Source organism: Hippocampus comes, unplaced genomic scaffold (assembly GCF_001891065.2).
Source record: "Hippocampus comes isolate QL1 unplaced genomic scaffold, H_comes_QL1_v1.1 scaffold345, whole genome shotgun sequence".
In the NCBI taxonomy this organism is placed as follows: Eukaryota; Metazoa; Chordata; class Actinopteri; order Syngnathiformes; family Syngnathidae; genus Hippocampus; species Hippocampus comes.
In genome coordinates, this window is record NW_017805538.1 from 387,649 (window position 1) to 400,255 (window position 12,607).

Sequence of the window (12,607 nt, forward strand, 5' to 3'; positions counted from 1 at the left end):
GGAGGCAAGTCCTTGGTCCTTGGCCTTGGCCTCGGAAGCAAGTCCTTGGTCCTTGGCCTTGGCCTCGGAAAATTTTTCAAGTCCTTGGCCTTGGCCTTGCCTCGGAAAATTTTCCAAGTCCTTAGCCTTGGCCTTGGCCTCGGAGGCAAGTCCTTGGCCTTGGCCTTGGCCTCGGGTTGCCGGTCCTTGGACACAACACTGAAATCCACAGGTGCCAAAACTTGAGTGTGCGGGGGTTGACTGTACTGTCATTGATTATTATTGTTAAAATGCAACTTCCTGCTAGCTGCAGTTTAAAAATTGCCATACGTATCGGAATTGACATTTAAAAATAATTCTAAGGCTGTTTTGCCTCCCCCCAGTGGTCGTGATAAGTGGCTTTCGCCTTCTTTCAGGTGCTACAGAAGCGGTCCGTTCCTCTTGTGGGCTCCAATACTGAGGGAACCACCTCTCACCCGCATCCCCCCAATTCCATTGCTCCCCCGCAGTCCAACCATAAGGTTGGACATTCCAACGTGACAACGCCCCAGCAACCGCCAGCGCACAACCACCTACCATCCCCTCCCTCTCTTCCTCCTTCCTCTACCTCAAGTGGGGCAGCACCCGGTGTGTCCGCTACCAAAGATGGCAACACTGCAGCCACCCTTGTCACCACATCCCCATCCCTCGGTAATGGCAGTTCAGAGGGCCGGGCACCTTCGCCATTGTCATCAGCAGATGGCAAAGTGGCGCAGTCCGACAGCCTGGTCTGTAACACCCACTTGGGGGAGGAGGGTAAGGTGGCTGAGGGTGGTGAAAAGCAGAGCCTTAGCGCAGACAATCCAAGACTATCTGCCCTGCTAGCAGGGAGGGTGGAGGAGGGTGACAGAAAGACAGAAGGGACTGTATCGACGACATCTCCCAACAAAGTCAACAACATCCACCCGGCGGGCTTGCCCTCAACCCCCAACACGCAGGAAAGCTCAGCTGCCTCCTCACCCGTCTCTGTCATATCCACGGCCACACCCTCCCCCAAATCCTTGGAACATACCCAGATCGGCAGCCACAGCCCCGCCACACCTATCACAACAACACCGGCCATCAATGGAAATGGCAAAGGGGGAATCTCTGAGGACTCTCAGAGCCCACTGAAAGCCGAGCCACCCGCTGTCACCAGTCTCAAGGCCACGCCACCCCATGGCTCCTCTTCGTCATCCTCATCGTCTTCATCATCCGTATCAATCTACCCCAGCTCCACAGATGTGCTGAAAGCCTGCAGGTGAGACAAATGTGGAGCCAATGTTCCTTTGCAAATGGCTCCCCCCAGTGGTATCTTATAAACACTGAAACATCAGAGATGGTTATGTAATCGCATGGCAGTCTGTTGCCATGCAGATATTTCACCCAATGTTCAGATTTATTTGATTGACTTCCTGAATAAAAATGGGGCGCATTTGAATTTAATGATAAATTGATGCTGCATAAGAGATGAACAAAGTGCAAGAAAATGATCTCATTCATTTCATTGTACTGTACTAGACAGTGCTCATGCAAAATTGTGTGTGCAGAAACTTGGGAAAGAATGGGCTGTCCAACAGCAGCATCCTTCTCGACAAGTGCCCGCCGCCACGGCTGCCCCCTCCTCCTACGCCAGCCCTGCCCAAAGACAAACTCAATCCACCGACCCCCAGCATCTACGTGAGTAACAGAGAGATTCCACCTGACCCATGTCTGCTCTCTTGAGCAGCACTTATTCTGTGTAAATAAGTGCTGTGCGATGTAGACAAACTGTTCCCTATATTGAGTATTTCAGAACTGCCAAATGTTGTGGATCGTCCTTATATTTTTACGGAATTCACTGAACGACAATGACAAGTTTTGCCAGTCTTTCATCTTTAGGCTTGTTTCACAAACAGGAACTACCACAAGACTGGATATTCTCAATTGAATACTAATGGAACAACTCGAAATTGAAAAAACACATTTTCATGATCAAAATGAAATGAAACCGAAAATGCTTTTTAAAAACGAAAACTGAAATTACAATTTATGTTTACAAAACTAACTATAATTAGAGCTAGAATGTCCTTTTTTCGTCTTTGGCAATTAAGTTAACCCACGAGTCGTAGGGGTTGATTTTCATTGTATTTATTTTGATATCGCTGCATGGCTGTTAGCCGGAAAAAGAGAAGGCTGAACAGTCTTAATGTGTGTCGCAGTATGCAGGGACGGCAATTTTCCGCGGATACGCGGAAATCCGCCGTTTTATTTCTTAAATTGATCATTTTTGTGAATCGTCTAAATCCGTTGAGAAAATTTTAGGGGGGGGTCAGGTACCTTATCGTCGAGTTTTCACGAGCTCACCCGATCAGTCTTCCCGTCTTCCGATTGTAAACAGCCCTGCGATTGGACGTGTATGATGTCTTACTTGTTGTGATTGGTCGCTATATCGGCAAATGCAAATCACAACCAATCCGTGTTCGCCTTCCTAAACCCCTTTCTCGCGAATGCCGAATGTTATCGAGACTCGCGACGAAGCTAAAGTGCGTCAGATAGATGCGGCTCTGAAAAACACGTTTCGATGGGACTGGTTGGATAGAAAGCTGACGGTGTCCCCAGTAGGAAACAGTAAAGAGGAACCATTGTGCTTGTGTCGGATTTCGTGAAAAAGTTCGATGTCGCTGGTAAAGCTCTGTGTACAGTGTGTGACGATGTCATTCTATACGGATCGAGAGGATGGAAAGCTTTACAGAGTCACGCAACATCGGTGAAACACCGAAAACAGACATTTCTACTGAAAAGTAACTACTCGATCTCAAGCGCTTTTCGACAGCCTGGAGCATGTGTAAAAACAAGAGTAGTTGGCTAAAAAGAGTGGAAAAAGACGGAGAGGACCAATAAGCTTTTAGCGCTTGCTAAAAAGCTTAAAATGAAGAGAAAATAAAGTATTCTACCTCATGAAACTTTATATTGTTGTATATACTGTAAATAGACATCCACTTTATATTATAAAATACATTCATAACCCATATATAGTAAACGGTGTGGGACTTCACTATCATTGTATGAGGTAAGAATCAACAGCTTTTTATCACATTTACACAACACTTTATGAATACAAGTAATGAACAAATCTTAAATATGGCAGGGAATGTTTCCTTTTTTAGTTTTGATTTTGAGCAGCAAATTTGAAGTTACATATTGGTGCTCACCAGGAATGCCTAAGCAAAATTGCACAAATTTTCACTTGAAAGAATAGTGGCGATCTTGGGATTTTTTTCTGTTCAATTTTCAAATAGTGTGTAAATTGAATACACTTCATCTTCAGCATGTTTAGTGCCACTTTTGTACATGGCCACGCCCCCGTCCAGACCACGCCCCTTCCGCTTTTTTCATCATGAGCCATTGTCATCCCTGAGTATGTCACTGAGCAGCAGCCAAAAAAAGAGAGCCACCAGATGATGTCGCTCTTAGGACATGCGTTTATTTGTGGTTTGGGCTCCAAATGGCTCCCCAGCTTTTGTCATTTAACTCAGCCTGAAACATAATGCTCGGTAAAAAGTGTTTCCTTTTTTTTTGTTTCATGTCTGAAAAACATATATACAGGATACAAAAAAATAGTAGACTGTACAACCAGGTTCAATACTTCTCAACAAGTAATGTAGATTTTATTGGAGAGTATTCTTAGTGTATTTAGAAATCAATCTTTGTTTCGTCAATTGTACCTATTTTACATTCGAAAAATCTTACGGGTAATTAGCATACATACACACACACACAAAACAACAATGCCATTCCATTGTTTATCGTGATAAATTTATCGTCCGGGGGGGAAAAAAAATGCTATCGTGACAGGCCTACTCACAGCCATCCTTGCCATGCTCTTTTCATCGCTTGCTTTATGCCCGCCAGGAATTTAGAGACACCGGCGTAGGCATTGGCATTTCAGGTTGTAGGCATAGATTGATGGCTAACTGCGTGTTACGGTGGTAGAAATGAGCCAAGTTATTATCAGTGAGGAATCCATAAGGAAATTGCACCAAATCGCCACAGATGAAATGAGGGCACTTATACAGGGGGAGGAGAGGCCACTCATGCTGTTCCTCAGTTGGCAAATGTAATGATCTAACCTGTTTCATAATGCTATCGGTGATCGAAATATTTGCCGAGACTTCCACAGAAAAGCAAATACATTTTTTGCCTAAATCCTACGTAGATAATCATAATAATTTCTCGACACCACGTTTCCTGTTTGAGCCAGCTGGAGAACAAGAGAGATGCGTTCTTTCCACCACTGCACCAGTTCTGCACAAATCCCTCCAATCCTGTCACTGTCATCAGAGGACTGGCTGGAGCACTCAAACTGGGTAAATATTGCAATCAATGTATGATCCTGTGCTTGAAGCCAAACTGCTTCATGTGCAAGCTGCAGCCAACCGAAAGAGATTTTGTATTATCATCCAGCTTTTATGTGGTTGTTGATGGCTATCTGCAGACCTGGGCCTTTTTTCCACAAAGACATTGGTTGAGGCCAACCCAGAGCACTTGGTGGAAGTGTGGACGCAGCTGTCACAACCCGCGGATGAGAACTGGGATGTGACGGGCACCAAGAAAATGTGGCGCTGTGAAAGTGCTCGAGCCCATACAACAATCGCCAAGTATGCTCAGTATCAGGCTGCTTCCTTCCAGGAGTCCCTGCGGGTCAGTGACAAGACGACACACCCAAGAAGAATCCTTATGTTCATTCCAAAATATCAGGATCAATGTCCAATGTCACGTTTCGTGCCACTGTCTAATTTTTCAGGAGGAAAATGAAAAAAAGGCACTCAAGGAACCCTGTGACACCGAGCCAGCAGCAGAGAGGTACAAAAGATTGGAAACACAACACCCCAGAATCTTATTTTAAGTTACTAATTTTTATCTAGTATAATGTTAGTGTACAGCCAGAATCGTTGAGGATGTATGCTTGGTCATTTGGCAGTGTTGTGCGCAAAAGAAGAGGACCGTTGAAGCACATCAAGTTCGGAACAAACATCGACGTGTCAGACGAAAGGAAGTAAGTGTGACTGGAGTTTGGCCAGCTTGAATCTGATGTGCTTTTTTTTTTTTTAAATTAAACACACTTTCCTCCACCAGGTGGAAGCAGCAGCTCCAGGAACTCAGTAAACTGCCAGCATTCGCTCGTGTTGTATCAGCTGGCAACTTGCTGAGCCACGTGGGCCACACCATCCTGGGAATGAATACGGTTCAGCTGTACATGAAGGTTCCGGGGAGCCGAATAGCAGGTCGGTTCAACCAAATGGATCATGTTTATTCTTCCTTCGATCAAGGTGGGTGTAGGTGTTTTCGTCAATTTGTATTTTAATTTTTTTTTTTTTTTTTTTTTTGGTTACCCATAGGTCACCAGGAGCACAACAATTTCTGCGCAGTCAATATTAACATCGGGCCGGGAGACTGTGAATGGTTTGCTGTGCCAGAGGCGTACTGGGGTGTGATGAGCAACTTCTGTGAAAAGTAAGGCCTCGTTCTGACCTGCTGTTTGTTGCCAGGTAACCACGGTTGAGCACTTTAACCCCTTATGTTTTTCTCTTGTCACTTGCACCCTCAGGAACAATATCAACTTTCTCATGGGCTCGTGGTGGCCAAATTTGGAGGACCTCTATGAGGCTGATGTACCCGTCTACCGCTTCATCCAGCGACCGGGTGACCTGGTATGGCTCAACACCGGTACTGTGCACTGGGTGCAGGCCATCGGCTGGTGCAACAACATCGCCTGGAACGTTGGACCACTTACAGGTATGGGGCCTCAACAGCATTCAGACAGAAAAAAACAGCCCTAGCTTTTTTTTTTTGTTTGTTTGTTTTTCACCACAAGGGGAATCAGTTTTAGCTGAGCTGAACCTTGGTAAAGGAAAATTGTCTCCAATATAGTGTGACCTTTTAGAATGGCATTTGTGATTTCCAGCTGATTATTGACCTTTTCGGCTGATTGGCTTCCATTTCCTGACTACATTGTGTGACTTTCCAAACACACCTCTATATTACCGAAACCATTCCTTTTTTTTTTTTTTAAACACTCAGCGGGCGCAACTTTTAGTACAAAGCAGGTAGTTGCAATGCTGACATACTACAGGAAATCATCAGTGTATGTGCAAAGCCTGCAGTTGCCAGAAAGCCCCAAATATGTTCTTTGTAGAACTGTTACTTTATTTAGATCAGTGTGATTCAAGTCAAAGTAAACAGTCCTTCAAATAAATACTCACTGAAAAAAAAGAATTCAAGTACTAACTGGTGTGTCTTCTGATTTATTCCTTTTTAGCCAGAGCATGATCAATTCGACAGAACTCTAAATTAGGGTGGGTGTGCTGGAGCCTGTTCCAGCTGTCTTCAGGCAGTAGGCGGGGGACACCCTCAACTGGTTGCCGGCCAATTACAGGACACACCGAGACGAACAACTAATTGGGCTCACACTCACACAATTTAGGGACAATTTAGAGTGTTCTATTAACGTGCCTGGGCGGCCCAGTTGTCGAGTGGTTAGCACGTCGACTTCACAGTGCAGAGGTACCCGGTTCAATTCCTGTGTGGAGTTTGCATTTCCCCGTGCTTGCGTGGGTTTTCTCCGGGTCCTCCGGTTTCCTCCCACATTCCAAAAAACATGCATGGCAGGCTGATTGAACACTCCAAATTGTCCCTAGGTGTGAGTGTGAGCGCCAATGGTTTGTTTCTGTGTGCCCTGCGATTGGCTGGCAACCAGTTCAGGGTGTCCCCCGCCTACTGCCCGAAGGCAGCTGGGCTAGGCTTCTGCATCCCTCGCAACCCTAGTGAGGATAAAGGGGTTCGGAAATATTAACGTGCCATGCATGTTTTGGGAATGTGGGAGGAAACCGGAGTACCCAAAGAAAACCCATGCAGGCACTCGGAGAACATGCAAACTCCACGCAGGAAGGCCCGAATCGAACAGTGCACCTCTGCACTGTGAGGCCGACGCGTTAACCAATTGACACCGGGCCGCCCCATTTAAAAAAAAAAAAAAAAAAAAAAAAGACTGAATTATAAAGTACATGAAATTAAAACTACTCTGACAAGTGCAATTTATCCAAAAAGTTACTGAAGTGACTGTGTAAATGCAGTGCATTACGATCTGCCTCTGGTAGTTTCAATGATTTTATGCTGCTGACAAGTTGCTCTGACTGTGTTTTTTAAGCCCATCAGTACAAGTTGGCCGTGGAGCGTTACGAGTGGAACAAGCTCCAAAGTGTGAAATCCATGGTTCCCATGGTGCACCTCTCTTGGAACATGGCACGCAACATAAAGGTGTCCGATCACAAGTTGTTTGAGATGATCAAGTGAGTTCGTATTTGACACGTTTCCCTGCCTTACTGTTGTGGTTGATTTTCATTTTATTATTATTTTTTTGGGTGTGTGTTAACCAGAACCTTCCCATCTGACGCATATTTTGCAGGTACTGTTTGCTACGGACGCTGAAGCAGTGCCAGTGGGTGAAGGAAGCCTTAGCGACGGCTGGCAAAGAAACAGTGCTGAGGAACAGAACCAGAGATGAACCGGCCCACTATTGTACCATCTGTGAGGTTCGTAACACAATTAGAGATTTTCTGTGTCCTACTTTGAGCCAATGTCACCTCTTGCACAGTCTACACCGTTAGGTAGCTTGGCTTATCTGGTGGCGTAGGTGGAGTAGTCATTTCTCAACTCAAACAAGGTTGCTGGTGGTTCATTTCAATACATTTTTGATCAAGTTACTCAAGCGTTTGTGTCAGAGGCAGCATACATCACCATCAATAAACACCATTTTTTTTTTTTTTTTTTAATAGGATGACATGAAGTACTTATGGGCAATTAGACAAGCACTCTATAAGTTGAGCTCTTTTCTCATATATTTCTCTGTGCGCTGTGGTCTTCAGGTCGAGGTGTTCAACCTGTTATTTGTGCGCCGTGAGCTGCTGTCCAAGAAGCAGTATGTGGTCCACTGCCAGGACTGCGCCCGCAAAGGCAGCGCCACACTGGATGACTTTGTGGTGCTGGAGCAGCACCGGATGGAAGACCTCATGCAGGTCTACGACCAGTTTGCATTAGTAAGTATGCATATTGATGACACAATTGACTCCACGCAAGAAAAACTAGAAGGCTATGGGAACTAACAACTCTCATTGGGTTTGTTCTTTCAATTTTGATTGAGGTCTAGAAAATCATTGACGCCCATAACAAAAAGTCTCACAAACTTGTCATTGGATGCACAACCAGCCCACCGAGACACTGTTATTTTTCTTGCTGTTGTTTTGATGTGTTGAGGCTATGAGTCTGATGAAGCTGACGACCACACACGTCAGCAAGACTGACTTTGCCCTCCGTTTGCAACGGATTTGAGGGATGTGTGAGAAGACTGTTCAGAGTACAAAATATAACAGTTATGCGAGGTCTTTTTTTTTTTCTATGCAATTGTTGATTTCAATTCCATGCCGTCCCTTTTTTCATGAATTAACGATAGGGCAACGCATTGTTGTCTGCCCCACTGTCGAGAAGTCTTCGATTCATGTGGGTTTTCTGCGGGTACTTCCACAGACATTCCAAAAACTTGCTTCTGATTCTAAATTGTCCATACGTGGGGACGTGAATGTCAGTCATTGTCTCTGTGTGCCCTGCAGTTAGCTGCAGTGATGAAAGTCCTCCGGATTTTCCCAGACTTCCGGATTTTCAAATTTTCATGAACATTCCTCTGGAAAATTGAGGAAACATTACCTCAAATTAATCCGGATATTAGTTGACAACATTGAACGAACACGCGTTTAAGTTCGTTGTTTTGCTTTCTCGAGGGTAGCCATATTGAGGCAGTAACACTAGTAACAGTAAATAGATTTATATATGTGTGTGTGTGTGTGTGTGTGTGTATTATGACCTTAGTTTGGATGCAAAAGAAGAAGCACAACATATATATGTATGTATGTATGTATGTATGTATGTATATGTATTTTCAGGAAAGTCCACTTTCATCTCTGTAGCTGGCATGTAGTCGAACGTCCACCCCACCTTTTACCCAGCCGGCATACCTGTGTAACCTTAATGAGAAGTTAGCTGTAATTTGTTGTAATCACGGAAGTATGGTTCATTCCAAGTGTGTATGATAACAAATCCAGTCACAGAATAATCAAAAAGAAATGTGCACATCGATTGGAAATGCATCCGAAATGGAATTGACAGGAATGTTCTTGTGTAGATGATCAAGTGGAAGGTTTGATGGATGTTGTATTGAAATTGTGGGATGGTGAGGAATTGCACTGATACGACGGCACATAAGATGTCAGAACATTTTCAGGAGTGTCAGGTGTTAGACTCCAATGAGATGACTTCCAGGGGGAAAACTTTTGGACTTTTGAAATGTATCCTTTTTTTATACCAGTGCTGAAACTTTTCTGACGTGCCTCGTACATGGATACGACAATTTGTGTTCTGTAAGATCATTTTGTAGGTTTAGACTTTTGGGAGCTAATGGCATTTTAATAATGATTTACTAACTTGAGCCTGTCTCTTCCTTTCATTTCACCCCTTCCATAGGCCCCACCCCTTCATTCCTCTTCATCTTGACATTAGGAGATGCATTTCTTCTGCAGCGGAACCGTGAAGCCAATTGAAATAAAAATGCTCTATGGACACGGACCACTTTCTGATATTCAGGAAAGCCAAGGCCGTCTCTACACCTTTGCCACCACCCCTGTCCCCGCATGGCAGGTCTCCATAGCGACGGCTGGAGGCTGAGGCTGCTGCGTGTGTCTGTCTATGCAACCTATTTGGCGCACAGGCCCCCACCAGATGGGGGCGGCACCAAGATTGCTCACAGGACTGTTTCTCCCTCTCCCCTCTCAGCCCTCACAAATGACAATGGATCAGCCCGTTTCAGTGGAGGACTTAATCAAAAATGGTTGAGAGCAGGAGGACGAGGGTGGAGTTTCTTTTGCGTGATGAAATATTTTGTAGATACGTAACTGTTCATAACTGGCTATACCACCCTTAAAAGACTACTGACTTGACCACCTTTTTGCCCCTTTTCTCACTCTCACTTCTGCATCGAGGCTTTGGCGTTTGATTTTTAACAATTTCCCCGAATGTCTTCAGTTTGTCCTCCCTAAGGCGCAGTAGCGTGCTCTTTGTCGTTGCTATTTTGAGACTCAGTATCTTCACAAAATTTATGTGATTTTGTTTTTATCCTTTCTCAGCTTTTGATTTCTTTGTCTTGCTCTTTTCCATACTTTTTTCTTAACTAAAAATGAAAAAAAAATCTAATAATACATACATACATTATATATACATTATATATATATATATATATATAATACATACACCGTATACTAGCCAAGTCACAAAGAAAATGGGTTGCACATAGACTTATGAAATAAAGTTTAATTTGTTGTTTTGTTGTTTCTAATCTTGATGTAAATTTACACTATTTATAAATGCATATTTATTGCTTGAAAATATTTGTTGATGGAATGCTGTTATTTTTTTCCAGAGTACCTGCCATTAAATTACAAGAGGTTTTGTCATTTTAACAATTCCTCTTACATTTTCTATATATAAATAAAATTGCTTAGCAAGCATTGTACAGGAACGGACATTTAAAATTGTTTTATTGTTTGAAGAATGTTTTATGAGTCAATAAACACAAAGTTGTCAAATCATCTGCCACTGCCTCCGCTTCCTCCAATTTCGGACATTTTTCTCACAACTAAAAGTGGAAGCACTGAAAATAGCACCTGTGCAAAGTAATGTCTGAAACCCAGCAGACAATGTAGCTGTAGACTGACACACAGAGTCCTACACTGTATGCCAGGTCCAGAAATTACCCAAATGTTTCCCTCAGTTACTTGACCATTGACATTCAGAGGTACATACAGTACAAACAGCCCATATGGTATGTTTAATGGGAGCTGGAGTCATGTGAAAAACCTTCAAAAGCATCCTCAGATGGCCAACGGAGACCCAGTAGCCAGATGTAGCTGCTGTCAGCCCCACAGGATCTACACTGACTACTGAGCAAGCGTTGGGCATCCCGTGAACGCGAGAGGGTCTCCCTCCATTCCACGAATGATGACAACCGTGGCACACTGGAACTTCATTGGATGTCAAAGGGAAGCGGCAACTGCAAGTTGCGTTCAGCTGTGAGGCTACAACAGAACAAGATGGACGTCGGCTGCCCAAATGCATACATTCGCTCCTTGAAATCCTATATCGTGCATCTTCCTATTGTGATCACATTAACTATCGTCCGGTGCACAGGCGGTGGAGATTTTGCAGTGCTTCTTTTCCGGAGCGTCTTTAATTTGATGCCCCTCTGGTGTCCTGGGGAAAAGGCACAAAGGACAGCATTTCAAACATGGCAGATATAGATTTTCAGGAATTGAACCCGTTTCATTCTGCACCTATATCATTACACACAGGTGGGGGCGCACTCTATAACAAGTCGCGGCAATAGCCCTCTCAATGCTCTCTCCTCCATCTCCCACCTACATCCTTTTGTGAAACCTGGCAATGATCCAGCAAAGAGGTATGTGAACTCTGCTTGGCCCGGGCGCCCCCCAGCCCCACCACACGCGCACACGCACGCACACACTCAAATCCTGACCAGCTAACAATGTCTCATTGTATCCCTACGATGGACATAGTCAATGAGAGAAGGAACGCGAGAAAAGAAAACAGCGGAATGATCTGTGACCTTCCTCTTCCTTCCTTCCTTTCTTAAACTGCCATCTCACACCCGCCTGCGCCCGTGCTTCTGCCTCGGCGAGGGGCAAACAGGTGGCTCTGACTGCTAGTTTTAATATGAACAATTGTCTACCTGCACGTCCCATCTCGAGTGATAAGATAGGACTGGACGAAACAGCCGCGCACATACGCACAGGCACGCGCACACGTACGCGCCATTCCGTCCACTCCTATGATTGGCTGTTACGCAGCCAATGGCAGCGCTCAGAGCTGCCCATTCACAAACAACCTTGGGTCATGTGATAGAAATCCACATGCTCAAAACACTTGAGTGTCTACTGCGTTGATACAGAGCAGGAGGAAATGGGTAACCATTTTTAATTGCCTTCTTTGTTACTGATATTGATGATTATTAGCACAGTAGTCAATTTTAAAACTACTTCAATGCTATTTTCCTTTTTTTAGGAGCAATTGCTGTCATTTTATGACTTAAACCAGGGGTGTCAAACTCATTTCACATTGTGGGCCACATACGGCCTCGGTAGATGTCAAGTGGGCCATTAATATTATACCATACTCTGCTATAAATAACCAAAATAATATGTGTTTCCTTTGTTTTGGTCCAAGGAAGCACAAGAACATGAGTAAAATGTTTTTTTTTGATTTAATGAACATATCTTTTACAAAACATTTCATGAAGCACCTTAGATTTCCTTAGACAAATGTGCAATCTACTTTTATCATTCACATATATGCATTGCAACTGATCCCACAGATTGTACAAAGGCACAAAACTTAAAGTAATTGGTATTGAAAAATATAGTAATGCATTTTAAGATTAAACGAGATTTATAAAAGAAGGAATTTTTAAACCATTGACACATGCATATAAAATCATAATTTAATCCCT

At 43.9% G+C, this 12,607-nt stretch overlaps 1 protein-coding gene across 4 annotated transcripts in view; it reads left to right on the plus strand.

Annotated features, from left to right (window-relative positions):
- Positions 1 to 10,673, plus strand: part of LOC109520893 (lysine-specific demethylase 6A-like) — a 50,133-nt gene extending 39,460 nt beyond the window's left edge. For all 4 annotated transcript variants that reach the window (XM_019878453.1, XM_019878456.1, XM_019878455.1 and 1 more), the window contains 13 exons: positions 396 to 1,258; positions 1,548 to 1,677; positions 4,241 to 4,346; positions 4,475 to 4,680; positions 4,784 to 4,842; positions 4,961 to 5,035; positions 5,116 to 5,264; positions 5,379 to 5,493; positions 5,588 to 5,775; positions 7,187 to 7,328; positions 7,445 to 7,571; positions 7,905 to 8,075; positions 9,553 to 10,673. In XM_019878453.1, coding sequence (XP_019734012.1) covers positions 396 to 1,258; positions 1,548 to 1,677; positions 4,241 to 4,346; positions 4,475 to 4,680; positions 4,784 to 4,842; positions 4,961 to 5,035; positions 5,116 to 5,264; positions 5,379 to 5,493; positions 5,588 to 5,775; positions 7,187 to 7,328; positions 7,445 to 7,571; positions 7,905 to 8,075; positions 9,553 to 9,582 — 2,361 coding nt within the window. In that variant the 3' untranslated portion in view covers positions 9,583 to 10,673. The remainder of the gene's footprint in view (positions 1 to 395; positions 1,259 to 1,547; positions 1,678 to 4,240; positions 4,347 to 4,474; positions 4,681 to 4,783; positions 4,843 to 4,960; positions 5,036 to 5,115; positions 5,265 to 5,378; positions 5,494 to 5,587; positions 5,776 to 7,186; positions 7,329 to 7,444; positions 7,572 to 7,904; positions 8,076 to 9,552) is intronic.
- The last annotated feature ends 1,934 nt before the right edge of the window (positions 10,674 to 12,607 follow it).